The sequence below is a fragment of the Echiichthys vipera genome, assembly GCF_963691815.1.
Source record: "Echiichthys vipera genome assembly, chromosome: 13".
NCBI classification, from domain to species: Eukaryota; Metazoa; Chordata; class Actinopteri; order Perciformes; family Trachinidae; genus Echiichthys; species Echiichthys vipera.
Window position 1 is genome coordinate 16,747,399 of NC_139838.1, and position 27,538 is coordinate 16,774,936.

Genomic DNA, 27,538 nt, shown 5'->3' on the forward strand with positions numbered 1-27,538 from the left:
ATATACTTTTTACATATTTATTTGTAATAATAACATGTATCTGGAGCAGAGGGGAGATGGAGGAAGGGCATGTTGAAGGAATGTCACTTTCTTCTATTTTTTTTAACCCATTTAATGACAAGAGCATCACCATTATTAACTCAGTCAATGATATTCAGTCCCATTAAACAAGCTACAACAAAGAGTTTCTAAAATATAAGCTGACATATAAAACTAACTTTTTTTTGTTTTTAAACACTGTGGTTCATGTATACCTCAGAGGATGGGGATGACTGAGCACTGCAACTAGATAACAAACAGGCAGGATTGGAGGGGGAAGGGGCTCTTATTGTGAAAGGTAGTTGGTATGAAAACACACCAAGAGTGAGGTGTACACTACACACGCATACACAACATACACACAACAGTTTCTACACAGTCATCATGCTTCAGCAGGAGCTCATGTTAGTCTTTTTTTTTTCTTTTTATGTTTCAGCATCACGTTATTAGAAACAACCACAAGTGGGTCAAAAACTGCAGGAGGCAGATTCTTTCAACAAAAAAAATAAAAAGAAAAAGAAATACTAAACAAAATAGGTTGGCTTTTTAAATTCAATAAAAAGTACTTGATATACTTGGAGCCACATTGAAAATTCATGACAGTCTTCAGACACTTTTTCTGCCCATCACATCTCTGAAACACTGGGCAAAGCATTAGCATTTTCATCCCATGGGTCTGTCACAGCGAAGATGCTTTCTCCTCCCTAAACTACAAACACCATTTTTTTTCAAAACATGGTGTAAACAGCATCCCTTGGAGACTGTGGCGGGCTGGCCAAGAGTGCACTGCACTGCACACAAACTGGAGTCGATCCAGGGAAAGATACTGGCAGGCAACAGTGGAAACAGGCCTGGGTCAAACACACAGACCTAACTGTTCCCATCCTACGCAATTAGGTTAATCGGTCAAATTCTTGAACAGGGGGTGATGGTATGAAATTTGTGGCCCAATGTCATCTATTTTGGTTATAGACACTCATTCAAATGCATATCATTTGTTAAATCTAAAAAAAGAAGGTGAAAAAACTAAACATCAGCAAATCAAACCCGGAGATTTGCTCAAAGACCTGGTAGTGTTTGATTGGCCGACAGTGATAAGGCAGCGAAATTAAAAGAAGACACAGTAAAACAGAAGATTTAAAAAATAAATCATTATACAGGAAAAGAAAATGGTCTTTGGTGTTCTCTTGTACTGAGAAAGAATGATAACAAAGAATTAAAAAAACAAAAAAAAAAACAACTGCAGTTTCTCTGATGCCCAGTCAATTTTCCAAGAGGAAAGCCATTCTTGTGGTAAGAGTTTTTAAAACCATGTGCGCACTACGAGGGGATCCAACGTTTTTAAAAAAAAAGTTACATGACGTTACTTCATCCACAGGTTTAAAGAAATCCTGCACAGTGCAAATAATAACACCCCCCCCCCCCCCCCCCATATTGATTACAAGTAAAGAGGAAAGTATTCTTTTATGGTACGACTTGTGCAACAGTATCATGCATCAGATCACTTAACGTGAGACAACACAGGGAGGCAGCGGAGTCTCTGTCTGGACTGTCTGGAAAGTCCAAAAACTTGGTCCTAGAATATGCATATTGTCAAAATGATTCCTGAAGATGCCTGTTAAACACTTCATTGTTTATTTTGTGGGTCATTTTTAAAACATCTATACAATAAGTAACCACTTTCACACTCCGCTCTGAAAGATCACAGAACATCCACTGACTGAAAGGTAGGGTAGGAAAGAGTGTGTGCGTTCCCAGTCAAACGGTCTTCCAGGTTATACGCTGTTGTACCTGCGTCGATGTAACACACTGTGATGATAGCACCACTGCGAACAAATAACACTGCCTTGCTACAAATACGAGGAATCGCAGAGAAGAACACCGAAGGGGGGGGGGGCTGTCAGAAGGATGATTCCTCATACAGTAGGTGAATGAAGTGCTGGCGGGGCTAATTTTCCCATGACTGATAGACAAGATGCAGGTTTGGTTCCTCAAATGACAATTTCCCTCAGTGAGGCTTTCAATGTGATGATGTTTTTTCCCCCCATCTGACCATATCTGGAAGTTTTGGGGAAGGGGTGGATTATGAGGGTTGGTCCTTCTGCAGAGCTGAGATGTCCAGAGGAGGAGGGGCCCGCCCGCTCCACTCCTTCAGCTGCCCGTCCTTGAAGAGGAGGTTGAGGGCGGGCAGGGGGACACCGGACTCTGCTGGGGGCTGACTGAGAGGGTTTGACACGCCGCTGTCCACGTCAGAGGGCTGGATGCCGTCCTGGCAACAAAAGGGGGCAAATATCACAGATCAGAGCAGCAGGTAGAGCGGATGATGTGTGGGACAAGGATACAAGCATGTCCCAAGGACAGAACACCATACACCCACAAAAGCAATCTGGTTTATACTATCCAATGCAACGACAAATGCGAAGCTCTCTACATTGGAGAAACAAAACAACCAGTGCATAAACGCATGGCCCAACACAGGAGAGCTTACTCCTCAGGCCTGGACTCTGCTGTCCACTTACATCTCAAGGAGAAAGCCCACTTTTTTGATGACAACAATATCCACATCCTGGACGGAGAGGACAGATGGTTTGAAAGAGGAGTAAAAGAAACCATCTATGCAAAAGTAGAGAAACCATCGCTAAACAGAGGAGGATGTCTGAGACACCACTTATCTCCAGTTTACAATGCTGCCCTTTCATCCCTTCCCAGGAGATTAAACAATCTAACCTCAAAGAATAACTGTTCACAAATGACCTCCTGTGACTCCAACGACTGTCGTTAAGACTCGATAGATCACTAACAAAGTCGAAACCAATTTACCACCAACGACTGTCACTCTAACGACAGTCGTTGGACAAAGGGACTCACAAAGGGTTCTAGTGACATCATCGGCCTTGTGCACGCCCTCACTAGAGGTTAAATAACTGGATCTCCACACAAGACCTTTGCGGCGTAAAATGTTTGTATAGAATATGTAGAAAGGGTAAAGAGACTAAGTTACATCAGGGAGTTCTGTGACACAAATGAGACAGGATGTTCACATTTTTAACAAAATATTCATTCTCTACATATTCACCATGCACGTCCCTTTTCTGCTAAATTGTTTTTCTATTAAATTTTCCTTTCTGCTCCAAATTGTCTTGTTTTTGCCGTCACACTTCCGAACAAACTTAAACAACAACCAAAACCTTGTTTCTATCTCAAACCAACTCTCACATAACCTCATGTTACTGCACTCAATTTGAACTATGCTAATTGTCTCGCATTTTTATTTTGTTTATTTGTTTTCTCCCATGTTTCTTTAGTTTTCCCTTCGACTTTCACTGCTCTTACAATACAAACTACTTTAATAAGATTATTTCTTTTGTCTCAATCATCAGCAACGCTCAAGATCGACAGGAACGGGGGGAGAGAGACCAAAAGGTCGGAGTCGAACCCCGGGCAATGCAGCAAGTTAGACCATTTTAATGTCTTTTGTTCATGTTTCAGAGAAATAAAATCACTTTAGTCACTATTATTACCTCAATTAGAAGTCTATTCTCAACATGATCATCTTTATCATTTCTAATCTCGTGATTAAAAAATATCTTTATGGGTTTGGCGAATTTACAGCATCAAAAATGCCTACCAAATAAAGTTGAACTGATTGGTGAAAGTAAACTTCATTATTTCACAAATTCTGATTCAAAACAAAAGGTTTCGTGAAATAGCTGCCAGGAGCAGTCTTATTATTTTCAGCACATTATATCAAAAATCATAACTTAATTATCTCATTATCAAAAAACATCCTATAGTGCCTCTCATATGAATTATTTACGCATGAATGAAAGACTTAATCATATTGTATTCTCATGTGAAGCGTGTGAAATATCTAATTATCTTAAGATAACAAATGTATGGTTTCCCCCCACATTGGATTTCACATTGTGTGAAAAAAGAAGCACTCTCTTCTCTTTCACAATGCTGTCCTGTGGATATTGTTGTTCCAAAGCCAGATTAAACAAACAGTTCTATTCGATACGTTTAAAAAATATTAATCTTTAATCTTGATTCATTTTAACAGACTCAATTTCTAAAGTTGAATTCCTGACTGCTGATACTTTCACTGGACATTGTTGTTTCTGTTTCTTTTCTGCTTTTCTTTTCTGAGTATTCTCAAGTGAAAAACTGAAGCGACGGCGGAGTGTTCTTACCTGGAATGACTGAACGAAGCTCAACACCTTCAGCGACAGCTTTCTGCTCGAGTGAAGTAGCTCTTGAAGGCTGAAATGACAACAAAGCTCAAGTCTGGCACCCCTACAATACACGTCTTTACGCTTGTTTCAATGTTTTAAACAAAAGTGAAATCTTTGAGGTAGCTGGGGTTTTTTTTTTTTGTACCTTTCGTTGCAGCACAATTTGTGCGAGGCGATTTTTCGACACACTTTGCGGTTTAGCTCGGAGCTGAAGAGGGGCATGCCGAAGCACAGTTCGAGAGGGACCCACTCATCTTCAGATGAAAGGGCTGAAAGGAAGTGATTGACGAGGGAAGCGAGGCAGAGGAGGGATGGGCGTGACATACATTACAACATGAGACACATCATTTACACTGGTCTTAACTGTCTATTCCAACTCTCAAACATCTGATTAACGAACATGAAGGTATTCTAATAAAAACAAATATAAAAATGAACCAAAAGAGTGAACCTACTTTCTGTCTTTACTTTGCTTTCACCGTTGTTTTCTTCCGTGACCAGCTCAAAGGACTCAGTGCTGCCGTTGGTGTCCAAGCCTCCACCGAGATGAGTGTCACCTTGAAGAAAAGAAACAAATCTCCATCAGCATTAAGTCACAGCAAAGTTTTTTCACCTTAGTGAAGATTACAGCTTGAACGCCTTTCAGTTATAAGCTTCATTTAAATGCACAACTTTTAACAACTTTTAAATAATGTCCCTCAGAGGTCTGAAAATAGAAAAAAAACTTGGCAAAACTGTTACGTGAATCAGTATCTAGTATGTCAGCAACACTTAATCAGTAAATCTCAAGCTAAAGGCTAATACTGTTCGATCCACGTCCATTAGCAAAGGCTATCACAATAACGGACACAATTATGCAGACAAACAGAATAATTAAACTGGACTGTGAGCAATCATAATCTAATTTGCACCATCAGTGCCGATGGCAATCAGAGGCGAGGACATTGTTTCTAATTCCACTATATGTCTTGTCTCTCACATGCAAACATCAGCATGTACACGCGGTCAAAAAAAAAGACCTCCCTTTCCCCCCACCTCTACACTCGGTGCTGTCACTAGCCCTGCGACGGTGCCTATTGTTGGAGTTGAGCATGGTGACGTAGCCGCACTGGTGATCCAGGTCCACGTTCTCCTTCAGCTTCTGCAGCGCCTTGTGAACACACATGTTGGAGTAGGAGAACTCTGCACAAGAAAAAGAGACAACACAAACAATGGGAGTGATGCTTCAAGTGTAGCACTCCATACAATAAACTCTTCATAGATGCTTCTATTAATATCTGCGTAGCATGGCATTTATATAAAATGTGTTTCTCCGGAGGTTGTACTATTGTGAGGGCTAGTGTATTAGGGGGGGATGAGTGTCAGTGTTTCGCAAACAAATTCAAAAGAGAAGGATTTCAGAGGACTGAAACCCTTTTATGATGTTGACAAGTTAAAACCTTCAAAGCCACACACTGAATATTTGAGTCACCAGAGAAAGGTGCACAGCTTAGTCATTTACACACAACATGACTGCGACAGCACACTAATATTAACACTATTGGTCTAGAAATATTAGATTATCTGTGAGTTGGCAAATCATGCTGTATACTCAAGAAAAAGTCTTTTTTGTTACCTACCTGACCCTAAAGTCAAGGAACTTGAATAAAATGTGAATAAGGAAATGAGTAATAAAAGATCTAATACTGATGTTCATTCTATGGTAGAGAGTTGGCATCTGCTCAAAAATAGTACTGTGACTGAAGCAAAATCACTGCTTAACTTATCTCTCAAAAATAATACATTTGTTCCCTTTATTTTAGCAACACTTCTCATTTTGTTCAAATAACATCCATAAAAAGGTGCCATATTTATATTTACCCTATTATGTTCATTTTCAGGTTCAGACTTTTTGGGGGGGTTTTCTACTGGAACATGTTTACAAAGTTTAATGTTCAAAAAACACATTATTTTTCTCATACCGTCTGTCTGAATATACCTGTATTTACCAAATGTCTGAAACACTCTGTTTTAGCGACTGTCTCTTTATGACCCCCCCTCCAGAAAAAGCCCAGTCTGCTCCAAGCCCCCACCACAGCAACTTCCTGGTTGATCCAATAAGGAAGTGCCAAAAACTGCAGTTCTCCGAGTGTTGCACAGTAGAGCAATTCCACATTGACCCCAATGTTAAACTGGCTGTTTTCACAGAATAATTAAACCTATTTAAGGCCTGCTACAAAAAAAACATTCTCGTTTCTATGTTTAGGTCATATCAGCATGACAACATTGAGGCTAGTTTGTATTTTATTGGAGGTTAAAGTTTATGAATAATTAGGGGCGCGGCCTCTTGAGTGACAGCTACCCTCTGGCCCTGACTTTGCCTCGGATCCTAGCAGGATTAGCATCCATCTCTGGATGACCTGGACTGCTGTCATTCCTGTGGTGGTGTTACCTTAAGTGACAAGATGTTTTGCTCTCCGATCAACTGTACAAACAGATGGTTAAGGAACAAAACATGTTAACGTTAGCTTTGTTATGCTAATGCTTTACACCATGACGTGCAATATAAGTTAGCCTACTATCGATGGCACATACACTAGATGCTAATCTGGTGCAGCAAGCAGATTCGGCCCGAGAGGGTCGTTGTTACTGTGTTGAATATCGGTTTAAATCATAGATCCTAAATGCTGGCTGCCTCTACTTGACTCACGGAGCCATTGTAATCTCCGCTAGAGACACAGGACAAAAAAATGAATCACTCCCATTCCCTCCCGGGCCAAGAAAAAAATCTCAGCATTGACTCCCACGTCCGTTTATCTAGTTACGTGTTCTGTTAGCCAAGCTCCTGGGCAGTCGTGCTAATGTTGCTAATTCAGTAAACGTCAGCCCTCCCCCCAATGTCATATACATGCCCTTTTTTAGTAAGAGGAAATTAGGCGGAGTATAGACAAGATGGCGGCTCTCTGAGGCGATTACGATTGGATCAAGTTGAGATAACAGGCCTTGACGGAGAGGCTACGTCGATTTCTTATACAGTCTCTGGTCTGCTCTGATTGGTCAACGTTTCTGGGTTTTCCGCATCCACACTCGTCTCTGCCTCCTCATTGCAGCCGGGAATGACTGTTACCGCACTGTAGTGGCACTTTCTATCAATATATGGTGTAGTTGTGACATCACAACTGTACAGAAACCCTGATATCGATATCCACTGACATCAGTGTGAATGGATGAATGTGACGAGTAGTGTGAAAGCACCTTGAGTCAGAAGACTAGAGAGGCGCTATATAAGTCCAAGTCCATTTACCATTGACAATAAAAAAGAAGCTTTTTACAATGTGGGCCGTTGAACACTTGCACTAGCATAACATATAGGCTATATACAGTAATGTCAATAACCAAGTAAATTTATAGCTTTATCCACATGTAATAACTCACCTCCTTTTAGATCTTCTGCATCGAAGGGGAACGGGATGTGAACTGTTTCTCCATGGCCATGCATACCATGACCCTGAGGGTTAACACACATGCAGTAGATTATATATTCAATTCAATTTTATTTATAGTGCCAAATCATAACAAAAGTTATCTCAGGACACTTTACAAACAAGGTAAAGACCACACTCTATGACTTATTTATGATTTACATAGACCCAACAATTCCCCCGTAGAGTACGGTGGCAACGAAAACCTTCCCTATTACAGGCAGGAACGTCAGATATATCCATATATATCCACACAGTGGCACCAAACATGTTGTTATTGAAAACACAGGAAGAAATGACAGATACATAATATTAGACAAGTAAAAATTCAACCAAATCAGCAAAAAAGAAAAGAAAAAACAACCTCATAGTAAAATTAGAGTTCAAATGTGTGTGTTTACCTGGATTAGTACAGCAGAGTGTGTGAGGGCATCGTTGAGCATGGTCAGCACGTTGGATGAAGGCACGACCCCGGGGTCGTGACCCCAGGAAGTTATCAACAACCTGTCGTAGACCTGAACAGAGAAATGCGGGTCAAGGGAAGGATTCTTCCACAGCTGCACAGTTGAAAAAACTCAGGTCTGTGGTGGGATGGAGTACGGCATCATGAGAGTACAGCAGCTCAGCACTCACCATACTGAGTAGTGATAAATGATAAGAACAATGCTTTTTATATAATATAAAACATAAATGACTTTTTACACAAGGGTTCATTCTTTTCTGTTTTGTTAATTACTTTCAGCTATGAACGTAGAGGAGTATATCCCACAGTTGGGTTCGCTGAGAAGAAAAACAGTTACACTGAATAAAATTAAAAGTTGACAACAAGTAGAAAAATACATGCTGCTGTGTTCCAATAGAGTGACCCATTTGCATGATATTACTTTACCTGCCCTCCCCTGAGAATTTAATTCATCAAACTCTTCTCTTGTTCCCAGTCTCACATTCCCAGGATAGTTAAAAAAATTCCATCAAAAGAGACCATCAAAAAGCCTTGGAGGGGTAAATGCAGTTGCACGCTGTGGTATGACTGTGATTGTAATGTGCCAGGTGCTTTGTTAAGCCTCCATTGCTAAGATTGCCTTACAGTTGGCAAGGTCGAACTTTAAAAGGGGCAGGAATCAAAGGCGAATGAAAAAGTGTCCAAACACATCTCCGATTGAACTCAAAATTTAGTTTTTCTCATCACATGTGGGGCTTTTCTTATCAGACTTCAAAAAGATTTCTTTGTTTTATAAAGTCTCTGCATCGGCATACATTTACTTACTCAACTGTGTCCCTGGAACTGAGTAATTAATAGTTTGGGCTAACCTGGAATATGTCCGGCAGTTTGCGGAGCCTGGTGCCTTTGGAGAGCAGCAGAGACGGCGGGCCTTGGCCGGTGACATGATACAGGTATAGCTTGAACCAGATGGAGCTCACCTCAGGGATAGCCGGACCAATGTGCTGCAAGGAGAAACAAACACGTGTGCATAAGTGTGCAGAGATAATGCATACACACACACACCCTCAGACATGTTTTCCATTACATTACAGAGACAAACTTGAAATTACAAAAAAAAACAGTAACAGAGACAAAGGAGAAAAATTGTATCTGTGTTGTTCTTCTGTTGGAGAAGCAGAGACTGAAGCTGCTATTAGAGATGTGAGCTGAAAACTAAGAAAAGAATTCATTGAATTCCACTTCACTGAGTCACAGCAGTGTGCGAATAAACAGCAACATGAATGGCACAACAAGAGTTTAACTTAATTCACTCCGTCTCTCTGAGCTCAGCTAGAAAGCTGGACTGTGGCCAGGCAGAGGAATTACTCATGAGCATTGCCTCCCTCCCTTCCTTCCTCGCTCGCTCTCTCTCTCTCTCTCTCTCTCTTTGTGTAGCCTTGTTGTCAGGGGCAACCGCAGGCTGAGTGCTCACAAAGCATACACACACACAGTCCCAAATCACTGCAGGCACCCAAGTGAGTGCACAAAGCAAGAGGGCAAACACAACCATAGAGAGCACACACTCACAAAGGCATGAAACGTCGTCTAAAACACACAACTTGAAAACAGTCATTTGATCCAACATCCCAAGTATCCCGAGTATCCCCCCTGCTCTGGCTCTGCTCTCCTTGCCTCCGGGCGTCATACCTGAGGCGTGCAGCTGCTGATGGGTCTGATCTCATTGCTGAGCGGTGCCATCGAGACCAGCAGCTTGTAGTTCTTGTTGAGGACACGGCTGCAGGTGGCCTGGTCCAGACCCAGCAGGCTCTCACAGCGCAACATGTCCAATGGAAAACCTAATTGGGGAAAAACAGGGACAGTTAAAACTTCTATACAAAAAAGATTGGGATCCAAGTGCAAGACAATAGGTGTAGGTGAGTAGTTCACATTCTTGTGTCTTCTGTGACGGGAATGAAGCAACTGCATGGATAGTAAATTAATATAAGTATAGTAATAGATGTTTCCAGTCTTTATGCTGACCAAAGCTAACCAGCTGTTGGTTGTAACCTTTTATATACACCAGACAAACATGAGACATCTATTTCTTTAAATGAAAAGAAGCACAGGAGGAAAGCAAATAACAATACTGGAAATGAATCTGCCAAGTGCAAATGCATAAAACAGTAACTGGGTTGAAGCAGTAGATTCTCTAAGAAGAGCGTTTTCTCCAAGGTGACTTGTGAAGAAGGTCCTTTCTATGGACACAAGTGTCAACTTGGCATTCTGGGATTTAATAATCACCTTTTCTGAGGCAAGAGGTGTCTATGAATGAATGAATGAAAGAAAGATTAATTTATTTCCATGCCTGGTCCTTTCAAAGACCCATCCCTCGTGGGATTATTCAGACACATTATTTTAGAAAGAAAACAAACAGAACATGTGACTTCTTGTCTTAAAGTCAGGCAATTGACACGATAAAAAAAATTAAAAATACATTAACATATAACCATTAAAACAAAACACAAAACCAAACAGAAATCCCCAAATAAAGGTAAACAGTGCTGGCTAACAAAAAAAACAATAGCAAACAAACAAGAAGAACAAAAACAACATAGGAAACATTAACTGTGACATATTGACGCACACACACATGCACACACACACACGCACACGCAAGTTGATTTTCTTATTTATTCCACAACCTAGAGTAAAACAAACACCTACACAAGCTGGATACAATACGCAATCAGACTATATTGTCAAAAGGAGGTTTTTCTAATCCATTAATAATTTATTATCGTTATTTGTATTATTGTGGGCTTAGTTTAGCTTCAGCCGACGGGCTCTCCTCAGCAGATGCATGGAGCAGCAGCTGAGGACGACTGAGAGATAAGACAATCAGTGAGGCACGCTGCCAAACCAAACAAACAGCATCTGGTGGCACAACGGTTGCTACAAGGAAACTCAGGGGTTCGCTTTGCCGTTGTTGGAGAACTCCCCCTAGAGACGGCTTCACGCTGGACCGACAGACATGCAGTGTAAGATCATATTAAAGAGAATATCTGAAAATAATAAGCCATTTGTCCTTTCACACACACACACACACACACACACACACACACACACACACACACACACACACACACACACACACACACACACACACACACACACACACACACACACACACACACACACACACACACACACACACACACACACACACACACACACACACACACACACACACACACACACACACACACACACACACACACACACACACACACACACACACACACACACACACACACACACACACACACACACACACACACACACACACACACACACACACACACACACACACACACACACACACACACACACACACACACACACACAGAGAGAGACAACACAAACAACCATTACAAAATGTTGGCTGCATTTGTATCACAGATGATGTCAACTGTTGACAACACACAAAATACAAAGCACAGTGTGAAATGTCAGCAGACAAAAATATGGGCTTCTCTTTCATTAACTTGCTGTTGAGGCTGTGAACCCAGTGAGAACTTGAAACCAAAACCAGCATGCTAGCTGCAAAAGAAAACACAAAAAACAAGTCTGACCTCCAAGCTGTCTATTCACCACATGTACAGACATGTACATGTACATGTGTGTTGCGTCTGGATTTTGCATGTAGCAGTATTTACCTGAGGGAATGACAAAGAAAGTTTAACTGTATAATTACCTATATTTGGGATATCAGGTCCCTGGTCCTGAGTAAGTTCTTTGTTGTAGCGCAAGAAAAGGATAGTGTTTTTCAGGGTCAGAGCGTGGTCAAAGTAACGCTGGGCCTCGCCCTCTGCTGTGCTCTCCACCTGAAGATGGAAGATGTTTATTTTCTACACTGATGAATCATCTGGAGTTTCATGACAGAAGCTTTACTAGACACACAAGCAAGTCTTTATTTTCTTTGTTTCTATTGCTGGTCTCACCTTCTCTAACTCAGCCAGGAAGCTGTCCAGAGTCTCATCAGATAGCTTACCCACCTCAAACATGGTTACTGCATGACTCTTTAGGTTCTAAAAGGAAAGAGACAGAGGAATCAAGATGTACAGTCCACGTCCAATTTTGATTTGAAAAATTCTGTTTCTATTAAGCCTTTTAACACGGGGAATCCAGTCACTAACCGGAGACAGGTTGCCCATCATGAGGAAGGCTGTGAGAGTGGAGTCAAAGAGGAAGGCGATCCTCTTTGTAGGCGCAGCTGGGATGCTCAGGCTGCTGACGCTGCCTGTGTCTGCTACAGAGACAGAAAAAAAAGACATATAACAAGAGCAATAACACTGTGCAGGAACATTAATGCATGTAGTAGCACAATTGCTTGGCTGTATCAAACATGAATTGAGGGTGTAAGCTTGTAATTTTATGAAAATGAAATGTGTTTAAAGGACCAACTCAAACCATGTCTCGTCTTTCAAATCATTTTGAATTTATCTTTTTATTAACATGTATATATGGTTATTGAACAGCCACTTTCATAATATCCAATTTGTTAGTCTGAGTAACACAACAGTGCTGGCGTAACACAAATAACAAAGTTAAAAATTAGAGCACAAATGAAACCATTTTAGACAAACACCTATTAATGTGAGAATCACTTTCAGAAGCATGAAGGATCTTTCTTAGGGATTAATTAGCACCACTGCTAAACTTCTAAAAATGACATTCAGAAATTGCTTTGTGCGCAATACATCAAGTGTTTTTTTATTTGCATACGCTGCATCATTTATGCGCGTGGCCACACGGACCTTGGTCTTCCAGACTGGTGGTGTCTGTGTCAGTGGCTGAAGAGCCTCCCTCCATCACGGGACTGCCCTGCTCCCAGGACAGCAGCATCTTCTGAGGGTCCATGGTGCTCCTAACACAGAGGACAAAAGAGCGCTCTCACCACAATCAAAAACATGTAGTGGTTTTTTAAAGTAAATTTTAGAGAAATAGATTTTTCCTGATTGAGAGCTTAAAAAGTTTACCAGGTGGATGTTGGTGAACGATGGATACTGGAGACCCCAACTGTCATTTGCTTCTCACATGAGAGTGATACCCTTTTACCACCTAAATTAGCGCATACATGTGGATTTTTTTATGTGTGAAAACCAGCTAAAAATAAGCGATAGACTCAGTTGACAAATATGACTTTCTATTGTTTTTTTTCTATTGTTTTTTTTTCTGGTTTTTAATTTCTGTTACCTGTTCAGTCTCTCTTTCAAACTCGGTGCCGACTAATTTGGAACGATGTTTGAGCGCTGCTTGGATGGAGACGAACAGAATTTGTGGCTAAGATGACAAAGAGTCGTAGAAGGACTTGAAAATGACACATCTCTTAACTCTGGGGGAGTTCTAGACAATTCTAAAAAACAGAGAAATAAGCTCAAACGGATCGTGTCACTGTGTAATCTCCTAATCTCTCTTTCTCATTGTGTAATCCTATTTTATTTAAGTTTTGTGTGTAACAGTGCTGCTGCTTTGCCAGGTCACTCTTGGAAAAGAGGTTTTTAATCCCAATGAGTTTTCTACCTGGTTAAATAAAGTATATTGATTGATTGAATTTACCGACGCACATCATAGAACTGCGCCAAAAAGGGGGGCGAAAATTAGCGGGTCTACTCAGGTGTCATATTTCCATCACTGGCGATATGACCGTGACTACTGGAGAGTCATTTGTCACGGGAATGAATGCAAACTGTAACATTTGCCAATAAAGACAAAAGCCAGATGTTAGTGGGTTTGTGTCGAGTTGAAAGGAGTCTTTAGTATCCCAGCATTGTATGTATGTAAGTATGTAAAAGGTTGATTCATTCAAAAAAATAAATGATAATAATCCTTTATTTTCAGGGTGGGGGGTGCTTCTAAGAATGTAGAATAATGCAAGTTAGTGGGTAAACATGGTTTAACGGAGACCACTACGTCCAGTTTTTTTTAAATGGTGGTGGATGGTTGCTATTGGCTGGCTGTACATACTTGAGTCTGTTGACAGATGGGGCGTTCTTCCAGGTGGGGTGGAGTTTGTCTGGGCTGATCACATGACCTTTCTTTACAGCGAAGCCGAGGCGACAGTACATGGAAACTGCATTCTGATAAAACACAGTAAAGTTGCATTCAAACGACGATTACTCAACACAAACCTGACACTGTGGCTGGGAGAAAAAAAATGGTAGCTCTCTTTTTTTTTTACAAAGATTCCTTCCTGTATGATTGCTGGTGTAACACTGTGTCAAATGGTGGTTGTTGCTCTTTTCTATTGTATGCTTACTGCTGACGCTTTTATCAAAGATTGTCTTTCTCCTACAGAACTCCTTACAGGCTGCAGTAAAAAAACGAACACTACAGTATCTACGTTTAGTCAGATATGCAGTTCAGAACTACACGATGTGAAGGATGGATGAATGTGCAGTCCAGAAGATGTAACTACTCTTTGAAGGACTTGATTCACTCCTCAAATTCTACTGACATCAATGTTGACTTGTGAGGGTCTAAAAGAGACTACCTAAATACTGACCGATGCTCTCTCACTGTCCATCCAGGATCTACAATTTAAAAAACCTCTGGTTACTCAAACCGAGAACGCTGCGTACTTTCCACTTAACAGTTGGAGAGGTCAACTCTTAGCCATCCTCTTATTATATCAAAGGAAGCACAGAGGTTTTTTTTTTAAAGTGACTCAAACCATGAGGCAGTCATTACCAAACGGTAAAATAAACTCAAGTCATGATGGAAAGGTTCTGCACAAAGGAGACCTCTCAGACATCTAAATCATCTCTGAAGTTACAGGGTTACTCCTGGAGAATCGGTGACTTCAGCCACTTCTTTTAAGTGCTGCTTTTCAAAGGCAGGAATGAAATGAAATGAGGGCCAGGGGAGTTCAGCTCTTCACAGTGGAGGTCACAACACTGAGAGGGAGTCTGGCTCCGTGTCTGATAACCCGCGAATAGGAAACAGGGGAAAACTGGGTCAAACTTGAGCACCAATTCAAACTGATCTGGTGCTGCTCAGCCCTCTGGTAGAGTCATGGCGCATGATAGATCTAACCTGAAACAATGTGTGTGCTTGTGTGTCACAGACAGCAATGCCTATGTGCTACTGTGATGAAATATAATAACAATATAATATACTGTATAATTATAAAGCAAACTGCCAGAAGTCAAATGTAATAATAGCATACCCTTGGAAAGCAAATTCAAAAGGAACAAGGAACAAATGTTAGTGAAAAAAAGTTTAAATCTCAAACTTAAATCAAATTTTTTGGATAAAATGATAGTCTTGTCACTTCATTTCTTTCTACTGCTACACTGTTTTCCTTCAAGCATACAGAGAGGCAAAATGCAAGTCTCAAAATGAGGGGGAAGGAAATTACCTTCCCCGTTTTTTGTGTCAATTTTAGAAAGCAGAGCAATATTCCAGAGAGCTACCATTTTCCTTCCTCTTGTGAAGAAGTGCTTCTGTCTATACATTACAATTGGATTCGCATTCTGCAGCAAGTGGATACCCACCTTCACTAAATCCAAGTCAATCTCCAACACATTCGCCAGCTGAGAGGCACAGGGGAAGGAAGGATCAGGAGAAAGAGGGAGAAAAAAAATAGGACTGAAAAGTTGATCGATAGACACACGAACAGTCATATTACATTCAATGAGCACAGCAGGTGAGAACAATAAAATGCATTTCTAAAGCCTACCTCCGCTACGTTTGTCTGCTCATCAATGGACACAAAGATTTTGTAGAGAAGCGTTTCAAAGTAATCGCCCTGGACACGGTTCATTACGAAGCCTTCCAGCGGGGGCACTAAAAGACACAAACAGTGACAAAAACATTTCCACAAATATTTTTGGGACGTTTTTTACAACTGTATGTATCTGTAATGACACTATAAGGCTTGTTTTCAGATCAGTCCATTAGCCATAATGCTCATTTTTGTTCTCACAGTTGTAATTTTTGGTACATACGGTTTTATTGAAGGTAATTATTCAGAGGAGATTAATGGCAGGATGTTTAAACACACACACTGATGTACCTGAGATGCAGCTGTCATCAGATATAGGAACATCCAAGTAGATGAAGCCCCGGTTGTACAAGCCTGGAGTAAAAAAAAAACAATATTCTGTTAGCATAAACGAAACAGCTCCATTAACACAGTTGTTGCCACATTCAAAAAAACTAATCTTACAACACAAAGTATCTAGTAATTACTCATGTGTGCAATTATCTTTTGTGTAGAAGAGAAAACTGCACATATGAGAATGGTGGGAAAGAAATCAAGCCAATCAAATCTTATTTGAACAGCTACTTGTTTTTAAATTGCCCCATGTCTCCTGTATTTAATTGTATTTTTTCCCACTCAGTCACCAGCACTCCAGTGGCCCAGAGGTTCATGACTGTCAAACTGTTCTCTAATTAACATTTTAACTGCATGGACACACACTCAGTCCCTGTGCTTCATCTTTGAAATTCACACCAGCACACTGATGAAATAACTTTAACTGCAACACTAGTATAAGCCACTATGTCCACACTTTAGACTTTTGCCCCTTGCTAACTACATTTCAGAGATGCAAACTCGTTTATCTATTAATGCCAACAAATGTATTTTTATTGAATTTTATATAAAGAATTCCATGATTTTGATTTTCAGTTAAGTTAAGTTTTGAAGTTCATTAGCAGCAGGCACGTACAATAAAACCAAGTTGAATGAACTCCTTCTGTCCATAACTGCTATTGCACTGTTTAATGACCCTGTCTGCACTAACAGACAGCAAATATTTTCAATAATACTAAATCTCAAGATGTTGTTGCAAAAGGATTGTAAAGTTTTAAAGAAAACAGCCCTTTGGGGGCCACTTGCTTCCATAATTCCTGTTGGAACAGGATGTAACAGGACGGAGCAAAATGCAAGAGGAGACTGGACCGGATCAAATGTGGAAAAGGGAAGAAGCAAACCACTCTGAAATACTTTTGATCTAACAAAATCAGGAGGCAGTGGTGCTTTAAATCTTAAGTCCACCTCAAATAACATTTATAATGGGGACAGAATATTAGAAACACCTCTCAATTACAAACAAAATATATAACTAGAAATTGGGGTGTGGATGCTGGATGTTGAAAAGCTGATGCTAAACCGAATTGCTGGCTTTAAAAGTTGAATAATGTCCGTTATGTATTAAAGATGTCGAATGAAGTTTCTAGCTGGAAGTATGAATAAGTAGAGAAGACTTCTTGAAAAAGTGTGAAGTCTGTGGCGTGTGTGTGAGTGTGCGTGTGTGTGTGTGTGTGTGTGTGTGTGTGTGTGTGTGTGTGTGTGTGTGTGTGTGTGTGTGTGTGTGTGTGTGTGTGTGTGTGTGTGTGTGTGTGTGTGTGTGTGTCAAACTGCACTAATTAGCTCATCTCAATCAGCTGTGTGTCCCCAGCATTAATCAAAGGCTGCCATGGTAATGGTGACTGCTGACTCGGCAGTGTGCGTTGACCATAGTAACAGAACAACTTCGCCCGCTTGATCACCGGTTGTTGCAATGGCAACAGCACACAACAGCACTGTACAGTCTGCAGCAGTACAGTAAAAATGTCAGCTGCTCTGACCATCCTTCTACTTGATCTGAATTGAATTGTACTCTCTTCTATTTCTATGGAGAGTTCATTTCATGGAGTCTTTGATATATGCAGATGTTGATTTAAATGGGAACGTGACACGCGACAGATACTCACTTAAGACCACATTGTACTCCGTTGATCCAGCCAGCTGAGGACCAGAATCTATCATCTTATCAATGGCTTTCTTCTCTGCTGAAGAACAGATCTGTAATCATACACATCAAACACACAACGTTAAAGCATACCTGCACATGTGGCGTTGTTTGTCAAAAAAAACCAACAGTGGTAGCGCAGTCTCTGGGAGGATGAATACATTTGCATATGATAACTGGGTTGATTCCTAGACTGTTTTTCTTGTGGTGGGGAGAAGAACTGTTGGGAACTTGGCAGGTATTTATTTTTAGTCAGGTGAGATCTTCACATGCAGTGCAGGGGCTCATGGGATGAACAATTGTAGCTTGGTGGGTAACACGTATGAATTTCAATGAAATCTCAGGTTAAAAATCACGCCAACACACATCATTCTCTGACTTATTAAGTAGATCAATGATACATAAAAGAGATGGATGATTAAAAGAATAAACTGAACCTTCTTCAGTGTATTCGCTATATCATAAAAAATACCTTGGCATCAATAAATCTGAATGTTGTCCTCTCTCCTAATTGTATCTATCCCAGCCTGTTTATCAATAATCAGACTGAATTATTGAATTTATCAAATTAAGCATCAACAAGGAGAAAGCCCTCATCTCACCCTGATATCGTCCTCGGTGATGTAGCCTGTCTGTGCCGTCCACCACGGCTCCACAGAGATTTCCACTGGTTTGGCTGGTAGAAGGTCCCGTGCTGATTTCCTACGGAAGAATTTCTTATAAAGGGAGACAAACGGGGGAAGCAGGTGAGGTGAAATCAAGTCATCAAAATCTGATAAACATGGCCACAAGTGCTAATATTGTAAATTTTAGGAGAATGGTAGGGGAAAAATCCTTAAATATACAGAAAATGGTTTGTTAATGGTGTTTTAGCTTAAGTGCGCTACATTTTTTGGCTATTATAGTTACATTCATTAGACTGTGTCTGTTCGCATATTGAGAATTGCTTAGCCAAGGCAGATAAGGCTGCATTAAATAACCAGTATTCCCACATGCATTTTACACTAAATGTGCTAACATTATAAAAAATATACTGTATGAGCTTAATGTGTGAGGTTTGTTCTCTAAATGAGCATTTAAAAGGCTAAATTAGAAACATGTCTTACTTTGGAAGACCGGCACTGGTTCATTAAGTCAATGTACTGGTTTCTACCGATGCCAAGCAGCCGGAGACCTATGAGAGGATGAACAAACTCAATCATGCCTCAGGAACTGGCACTGTACATTAACACTCAAGCAAATACATTTGGCTGCAGTGCAGCTGCAAAAGGCATTTTTCAATTACAGGCTCTGACGCTTTACAAAAACATTACAGCAAGACATTTTAGAACTAGTTTTTTGTTTTCGTTGTTCATATTGGATAGTTATTTTGGGGAAAGAAAGCTTGGCAAGTGGCCACACACACACACACACACACACACACACACACACACACACACACACACACACACACACACACACACACACACACACACACACACACACACACACACACACACACACACACACACACACACACACACACACACACACACACACACACACACACACACACACACACACACACACACACACACACACACACACACACACACACACACACACACACACACACACACACACACACACACACACACACACACACACACACACACACACACACACACACAAGGCGAATGGTGTTAATAAATGTAGTAATATAATAATAATAAGAGCGAGTGCATGAATGCATTTTTATCTGTAATTAAGACATACTGTATATTATTTGTCTGAAAAAACACTGGCCCTGGAAGCAAACTTTGTATAGCCTCCCGTATAGGGGAGAGGTATGCACATTTTGGCCTTACAGTAAATCCCACCTTGTCCCGTCATCGAGCCTATGATGCACATGCCTGGAAGGGGCAGAGGAAAATGTGGTGGGCGGGCTGCCAACGCAAACAGGAGCCAGTCAGGGATGTTCGCATTTCGGCCTCCTAACGCAGCAGAATCTTACACGCGTATCCTGCTGTTTCACCAAGACCCAGACACAACACACAGGCATCCGCCTACGTAAAAAAAACTCTCTCACACACACTCTCAAACTGCCTCTCTATCCACCCACGCCTGCATGACACACTTCCAAAGCTGCTCCAGGGAGATTATAAGAGAGAAGCCTCTGCAAGCATTGCTCTGATGGCCTGCTGGCAGCCTTCTGTCTCCACAGTGGGAAGGTCTTGTACAGCCAGGACTCGGTCACTCACAGGCCAATGCCAAAGCCCAGTTGACAGCAGAAAGTCAAATAATGTTACAACTGCCCCTACACTTGACCTTCATCTCTGATGCAATCTTAATCTGATTTTGCAATAATTTCACAGCTCCCCCGGATGCTGTAAGATTTCAGAAAGGTGACTGTTTTGCTTTTGGAGAAACAATTTTGATTCACAGTGAAATGGGATTTATATCAGTTAATCCAAAAAACCACCAGTGCTCTGGTATGTTATGGAAATAGAAATGTTTTAGATTGATTAGTAATGCTATGTCAGAGGGTTTTGAGAACCATTTCTCTCGTAAGCCATCAAAACCAATGTGGGATTTGTATGTTGGTGGACAGCTGTATCAGTCAAGACAAGAGGGTAACAGACATAGGCTAAGAGGCTGGCATCCAGCTGCCAATCTTCATCTTTATCAACAAAAAAAATACTCAAATTCTTTAAAAAAAAAAAAAACATTTAGATTGGCTTAATTTACTTCAGAAATATCTCTAAAACAGATTCTACATATGAATTTGTTTGTAGTCTGAGTGGTATTGACCAATCAAATTTGAGTGGTTGCATGCAGGTTGAAACGGTCAGTGGAGAGCAAAAAGAGTTAATGTCGTCTGAAGACAATTTTGCTTTTTATTAGCTTTTTAATGTATTTATCTGTAAACGTATGAAGGCATCTGTTTATAGAAATGTCGTCTCTCATTTCCAACACCATTCTTGCCTCTCAAGTTGCTAATCACACACAGTGCATTGGGGAGGAAGTCTTGGTCCGGATAGAGGGAACCCTGAAATATTGGCTGTTGTTCCCAGATGCTAGACTGTCGTCAGACTGATAGCGGTTAGAGGTCACAGTGACCTTGACCTTTGTTCTCCAACATCTAATCGGCTCATCCTTGAGTCCAAGTGGACATTTGAGCCAGAAAATTCCTACAGGGGTTTCTGAGATATTGTGTTCACAAGAGTGGGACAGACAGACGGACATCCCCAAATCATAACGCCTCTGGACACGGCTGTCGACGGCGTAGAGAAAGAAAAAAAAAAATTCAGACAAAAGGCAATGTCCTCAAACTGCTCGTTTTGTCCGAAACCCAATGATATTCACTTTAAAATGATACCAAACACAGGAAAACAGAGAATTCTCACAATTGAGACACTTGAACCAATAAATATTTGGCACTTTTGCGAAACAGTTATCTTTCTGTCAATCGAAAAATGTATTGTTTCAGCTCTAGGGCCTGCATGGAAGAACTGATATACACAATGAATAATGCAACAATTGCAGATAACCCTTGAAGATCTTCAGTTTAAAGTTAAGGTTTAAAGTGCCCCTTCTAATGACCTCATGACCCTCATTCAAATCCCTGAGCTTCCTGAAAACTTTGTATCTTTTCACTGTGACTCTTCTCCCATCTCTTACACTGACAACCCTTCAAAAACAAGAACTGGGAGTGATGTTAAAAAAATAGACTAGAGAGAGGCACAGAGAGAGAGAGAGGCACAGAGAGAGAGAGGCACAGAGAGAGCAGGAGTGGGAGATAAACAGAACCCCAGTAAAGTCCTTCTACAGTGTGGGAGAGAAGCAGGAAACTGAGAAAAAAGGAGGGAAAAAACTCACAGTCAGCAGCAGTGAAGTTGGGCAAGGAGTCGTAACTCTTCTCGCTGTTCATTATATCCTGGAGTTGCAAAAAGAGAAAGGAGAAAGGGAAAAGAAGAATTAAACTAATTTTTCCTCTTCCACTTTCTATGTCCCTCTGCCTCTGATTAATAACAGGATTAGCAGATCTGGGCGGCAGCGCTAATTTCGACACCCCATTTTCATTAAGTGCTTAAGACGGATTATCAGAATATGACATAGCCTTCAGTGGCCACAATTAAAGCTCAAGTTTAGGTTAGCATGCATAGGAACGTGGGAGTATACGCTTAATAACTAAATGGTTCATCTTTATTCACGTTTAGAACTCAAGTCAGACGAAATGCATTTGTCATATTAGTCACATCTGTTCTGATGAAATGGGAAGTGTGCTGAATGAGGAACTATCAAATGTTGTAGCCAGCCTCTGCAAACACCCTCTGTATAAACACACGGGGTGGAGAAGTTAAATACATATGAGCACATTATGCCAAGCAATTTCGCAATACACATATAATCAGCTTTAAGTGAAGAAAAAAACAGCAGGAACAAAATTAAAAGGTGCATTATTTTCATCAAGAAATCAACATTTTTATACATAAAGTGGATCCTCAAAGCCGTGTGACTCAATCTTTGTAGTCTAATGATGTCGGAAGTCAAGGAGAATCCAGCTGTCTCAGAGAGACCTGCGCTCTGCGAACCCGACTGTGCCACAGCCTTAAACAACAGACTGAGCTTCATCAGTGAGAGTGAGCCGCCCATGCAGACAAAGCCCAAATTGAATGTAGGGCAAACAGCAAAGGTTTTCTCTACGTGTGTTTGTCCTGGGAACAGTCCTCTGTGTCTCCCTGAGCTGGTACATAAGAATTCACTAGACGCTGACTGACACCTAGTGCCTGACTGATGCCAAGTCTATCAACATGGGAGAGCCTCTGCGCCATATTTACCTCTAAAAACAACATGATATTTTATCAAGTAACTGAATATATCTATCTGATAATGGTGGTTATATATGCCATGTTACAAGATTTTCCTTCTTTTGTTTGTTGTGTAATGCTAGCCAATGGCATACACGTCTCTCCTCTTTATTGATTACACAACAAAAGCGTAGTCCTACAAAAGGATACGTTTTAGAAGGTCTATTCAAGTGCGGTATATTTTCAAGTAACAAAGAACACTTTAAACATGACAGTAGGGGGTTAGAAAAGGGTCAGATCCTTCTTATTATGATGGCTTCTTTAATTCCCTGCCTTCTCTGAGTCTGCCACTTCCACAGTGGTTTCCAGGGATGGCGAAAAATTGAAGACGTTGTTCAATTTAAAATGAACAAAGACTGGGTGTTTCCGATCCAATTAGAGAATCGTTGCTGCTGCACAATAATAATTCCTGCTCATCGCCTTTTGAGTTTCCCCAGCGCACATGAAATTGTGAAATCACATTGCTATTGTTTTTGGTTTCAGAAGAAATCAATGCTAAATGACTGAATCAGTCAGAGATGTTCAGGTCTGAGAGAAGCTAATTAAAGGAAAAGTGGTTAAAGCTTAGCCTTTCCACATCAAAACGCCCATCTTCCTCTTTCAGTTCAGCAGAAGTGGCTTACCTCCATGATTCCAATGTAATATGAGAACGGAGTGACTCGCAGCCCTTTGACCATGATGTCAGACAAGTGGTAGGGGTACAGCATCAGGTGCTCCCGGCTGTACTTCAAGAGCTCCTCGTAATACTTGCGCTCATCCTTCCTCACGTGGCGCACTGCTCATAAAACACACACACAGCAGCAGGTCACAGTGAGGACTGAGTGTACACACAGTAACGCAGTAACATTGATGGAAACCAGATCAATCCAGGTTAAAAAAAGGAGTATTGATCAAGCGCTAAACAAGCTCCAGAAGGTCACAAGGATAGTAAGACAATTACTTAAATTAAGTGTTTATTATTAAACAGCTATTTAGAGACTTTTACACATTATTGTCAGAGACATATTACCATATAATGATAGTGTTGATATCACTCAACCTGCATTGCCTTTTCATACACATGTACCAAGAGGGGAATCAAGTATTACTGTGACCTGTGAGGCCTTACACCTGTGATATAACATTATATTTGATTGATAGTTTGTTTGCAAGCTGACCTGGCCTGCTAGAGTTACAGCTTTCACTAAGCTGGCAGTTTGTAAATACACCAGAGCTAATGCAGTAATTAATGCAATTTATTTTTTGCAGGACTGTTGTATTAGAATGCTTTCATTTTAGCTAAATGCACCAGAGGAAATGGAAACTGGGCGTATATTTTATATTATTACTCACATTGCTTATTATTGAGCTATTCAATGCATGAGGATTTGTTTGCTCTTTGTCTTTTAATCTCACAACTAATCATGATGTGTCACTACAAGGTGTATGTTTAGCACAGGCGGGAGGGACAAACTTAACTCACCTAGGTTATTGCGGAATCGCAGCTGGTTGCGGATGCTGTACAGCAGCACATGCTTCTCATACTCACGCTGCGAGTTCCCCAAACTCTGCAGAGCAAAAACACACAGCACACAGTGAGGATCATGGCTGGATTAACCTTCTACAGGGCAAAGTGAGCAACTGGGTCCCTTTTAACCACCCTTTCCTCCGACTTTCTGTGCACATTATTTTTTTCCTCTGATGGAATATTTCCTGGACACAATGTATCCACCCACATGATACTGTCATTCACTGTTATCACTGTCAGTTTACTGCACATACATTCGGTAAAACCATGCCACCTACTCAGTTTTAGGGCCACCGCAATTTCTGCAGTGATAAATACAGATTTCAAAGCACACAACCAGAATTAAATCTGTATCTTCCTGCCTTTTAAAATTAAGCTTTTTGTTGCAACTGTGTGCAAAATATTTCTGGATAAATAATGTATATAGACATTATTATTATCATTATTATTATTATCATTATAGATAGTGTAAATTGCTGCTGCTCATTGACTAATTGTTGGGTCTCTCTGCATCATAAATAAGTTATAGTGTGGTCTAGATCTACTCTACATGGAAAGTGTCTTGAGATAACGTTTGTTATGATTTGGCACTATACATTAAATTGAACTGAGAGAAAAACTTACCTAAAATCAACTATATTGGCTCAGATCGGTTGATAATAAGCCTAGAGGTAAAGGGGCATCCGGGCAGTTGCACACTTAGATAGATAATCCCTTTTTAGTGTGGATGCACAGGGATGCAGGCAGCTCAAACATGCACATACACCCGCCTCCACTTCACCACGACATGTTTGTATGTGCAGGAGGAGGGATTTATGCAGACTATTAATAGTATAACAACCTTCTTTTTTTTTCGACTTTTGCAAGTGCATGGTTAACGTTTACACATTGAGCACAAACGTGTGAATGCAATATTGCAGTTAAAATTGCAGTTGCCATGCACGCGCTAAAATCATGTGAACAGTTTGTCATGTGATGCCAGTGTAGTTGGAGTCCGCGTAGCTTCATGGCTGTAATGTAAAGATGGCCAGTTGTTGAAAGCGTATGTGAGGAAACCCTCCAGAGGAGGTTAGCGGGTCGCACGACACTGACAGCTGCCTGTATGACATTGCCAGCTCCAGCCCTCCAGCACAGCGGTTGTTCCCCTCTCACCTTGCCCCTGCGGAGACGATAAAACACGGTACCTGTTTGACATTGGCTGGGAGCTTGGTCCACGGGTAATTCTGCCTGATGTGAAATTCCACGTCCGTGTTCATCGCTAGCTAGCTGGCTAAGAGCAAAACCCTGGAGACGATCGGAAATGGGCTCTCGGGCAAGTCCACGGTGACTTCACCCCCCGACAACAACCACCGAGCGAAGCGACCCCCGGACAGAGAGAGGGTTTTATCCGGTGATTATTCTCCTTTACAATAAACGGTCACTTCCGTGTTGTATTTTCGAACGAGCCGTTCGTCACGCTCGTGGCTACATTCGTCACTTCCGGTCGAGGCGTGACCGTGGATGTGAATGGAGCTCGAGAGCGAGGTAGCAAATTATCTTTGCTTTTCTCTTTCCTCTCTTTCTCGCTCTTCTTTTTTTCTTTTCTCTCCTCTTTCTCTCTCTTCTTTTTTTCTTTCCTCTCTTTTTTCTTCTTTTCTCTTTTATCTCCTCTTTCTCTCTCTCCTTTTTTCTTTCATCTCATCTTTCCTCTCTTTTTTCTTCTTTTCGCTTGTATCTCCTCTTTCTCTCTTTTCTCTTCGTTTTCATTTCTCTCATCTTTCTCTCTTTTCTCTTTCTTCTCCTCTTCCCTCTCTTTTTTCTTCTTTTCTATTTTATCTCCTCTTTTCTCTTTTATCTCCTCTTTCTCTATTTTCTTTTCCTTTCTCTCCTCTTCCTCTATTTACTTCTCTTTCTCTCCTCTTTCCTCTCTTTCTTTCCTCTCCTCTTTTCTCTTTTATCTCCTCTTTCTCTCCTTTCTCCTCTTTCTCTCCTTTCCTCTCTTTTCTCTCTTATTTTCTCTTTCCTCTCCTCTTTTTTCTCCTCTTTTCTCTTTTATTTTCTGTTTTATCTCCTCTATCTATATTTTCTCCTCTTTTGTTCTCTTTCCTAAATAAAACTTTAAATACTAAACTTTAAATGAATAAATGCAAATAAAAAACGAAGTGACAAACTATGGGGTTGTCAATCGATGCCATTGCCATGTCATGTAAGAAGTTTTGACCTCAAAAGTGGTCGGTCTTCTTCTTCTATTGTCTATTGTTTTTATTAATCTCAGCACAAATCTCTTTTTAATCAAGACAAATATCTAAAAGCAGATCATGAATATATAATAGTATATACGTTAACCTACAGAATTTCATGAAACAGCAGGAGGCAATTGTCTTAAGAGATGTTGATGCCATTTTTTCCTTCCCCGTGTGTGTGTGTGTGTGTGTGTGTGTGTGTGTGTGTGTGTGTGTGTGTGTGTGTGTGTGTGTGTGTGTGTGTGTGTGTGTGTGTGTGTTTTTGTGTGTGTGTGTGTGTGTGTGTGTGTGTGTGTGTGTGTGTGTGTGTGTGTGTGTGTGTGTGTGTGTGTGTGTGTGTGTGTGTGTGTGTGTGTGTGTGTGTGTGTGTGTGTGTGTGTGTGTGTGTGTGTGTGTGTGTGTGTGTGTGTGTGTGTATGTGCATACAGAGAATGACTGCCATTACCTTTCTTTAAATTATCTACAGGAGTCAGTCATAATGTAAAACAAACATAAACAGATTACTTTAAATTTTGGTGCATAGGCTCGCATACTCACAGATACTGGTACCAGCATTTTATGCATTATCTGAGGCATTTCTGACACCTGTACAGGTATCAGAACAACTCTAATTGTAGTTCAGCAGCAAATGGTGTATTTGTTGGGGGCTATTTTCAGTCATGATTAATACACATTTGGCACTCTGGTGAATATTTTCAGCAGGAGGACACTGTATGCAGGATATCATTAAAAATAAACTACAGTGCAAATGTTCATGTCAGCCAAAGTGCCTCATTGATGTGTTTTTTTAATTTTCAGGGCAACAGTGGAGGTCTATGAATAGCCTCAGAGGAATAGCATGTGTCAGCATTGTCTGTCTGCCACTTTAGAAAAGCATTAATGCCCAGCGAGCAAAGTTTCTCTATCAAGCACCGTTCACAGACGGTGCTTCACAATAAATATAAAGATAAAACACCAGATAAAATATACAAGGAGAACAGATATAAGACACAAGTTTAAA

General features: G+C 40.8%; 1 protein-coding gene across 2 annotated transcripts; it reads right to left on the reverse strand.

Moving 5' to 3' along the window:
* Positions 1 to 1,496: 1,496 nt before the first annotated feature.
* On the reverse strand, positions 1,497 to 25,716 carry fam91a1 (family with sequence similarity 91 member A1). Of its 2 annotated transcripts, none has more exons than XM_083925828.1 (24): positions 25,501 to 25,716; positions 24,272 to 24,356; positions 23,433 to 23,584; positions 21,818 to 21,875; positions 19,066 to 19,133; positions 18,562 to 18,675; positions 17,922 to 18,012; positions 16,237 to 16,299; positions 15,901 to 16,007; positions 15,716 to 15,754; positions 14,187 to 14,299; positions 12,977 to 13,086; positions 12,356 to 12,465; positions 12,161 to 12,247; positions 11,914 to 12,043; positions 9,867 to 10,015; positions 9,047 to 9,181; positions 8,137 to 8,250; positions 7,689 to 7,761; positions 5,310 to 5,456; positions 4,730 to 4,831; positions 4,420 to 4,543; positions 4,233 to 4,302; positions 1,497 to 2,308 (listed from the first exon to the last, which is right to left on the reverse strand). In XM_083925828.1, the coding sequence occupies exons 1-24, from the start codon at positions 25,570 to 25,572 to the stop codon at positions 2,123 to 2,125; spliced, it is 2,499 nt and encodes an 832-aa protein (XP_083781954.1). In that variant the 5' UTR covers positions 25,573 to 25,716; the 3' UTR covers positions 1,497 to 2,122. The 2 variants fall into 2 exon arrangements, with proteins under 2 accessions (XP_083781954.1, XP_083781953.1); XM_083925827.1 differs by having other exon boundaries at positions 12,356 to 12,468.
* Positions 25,717 to 27,538: the final 1,822 nt, after the last annotated feature.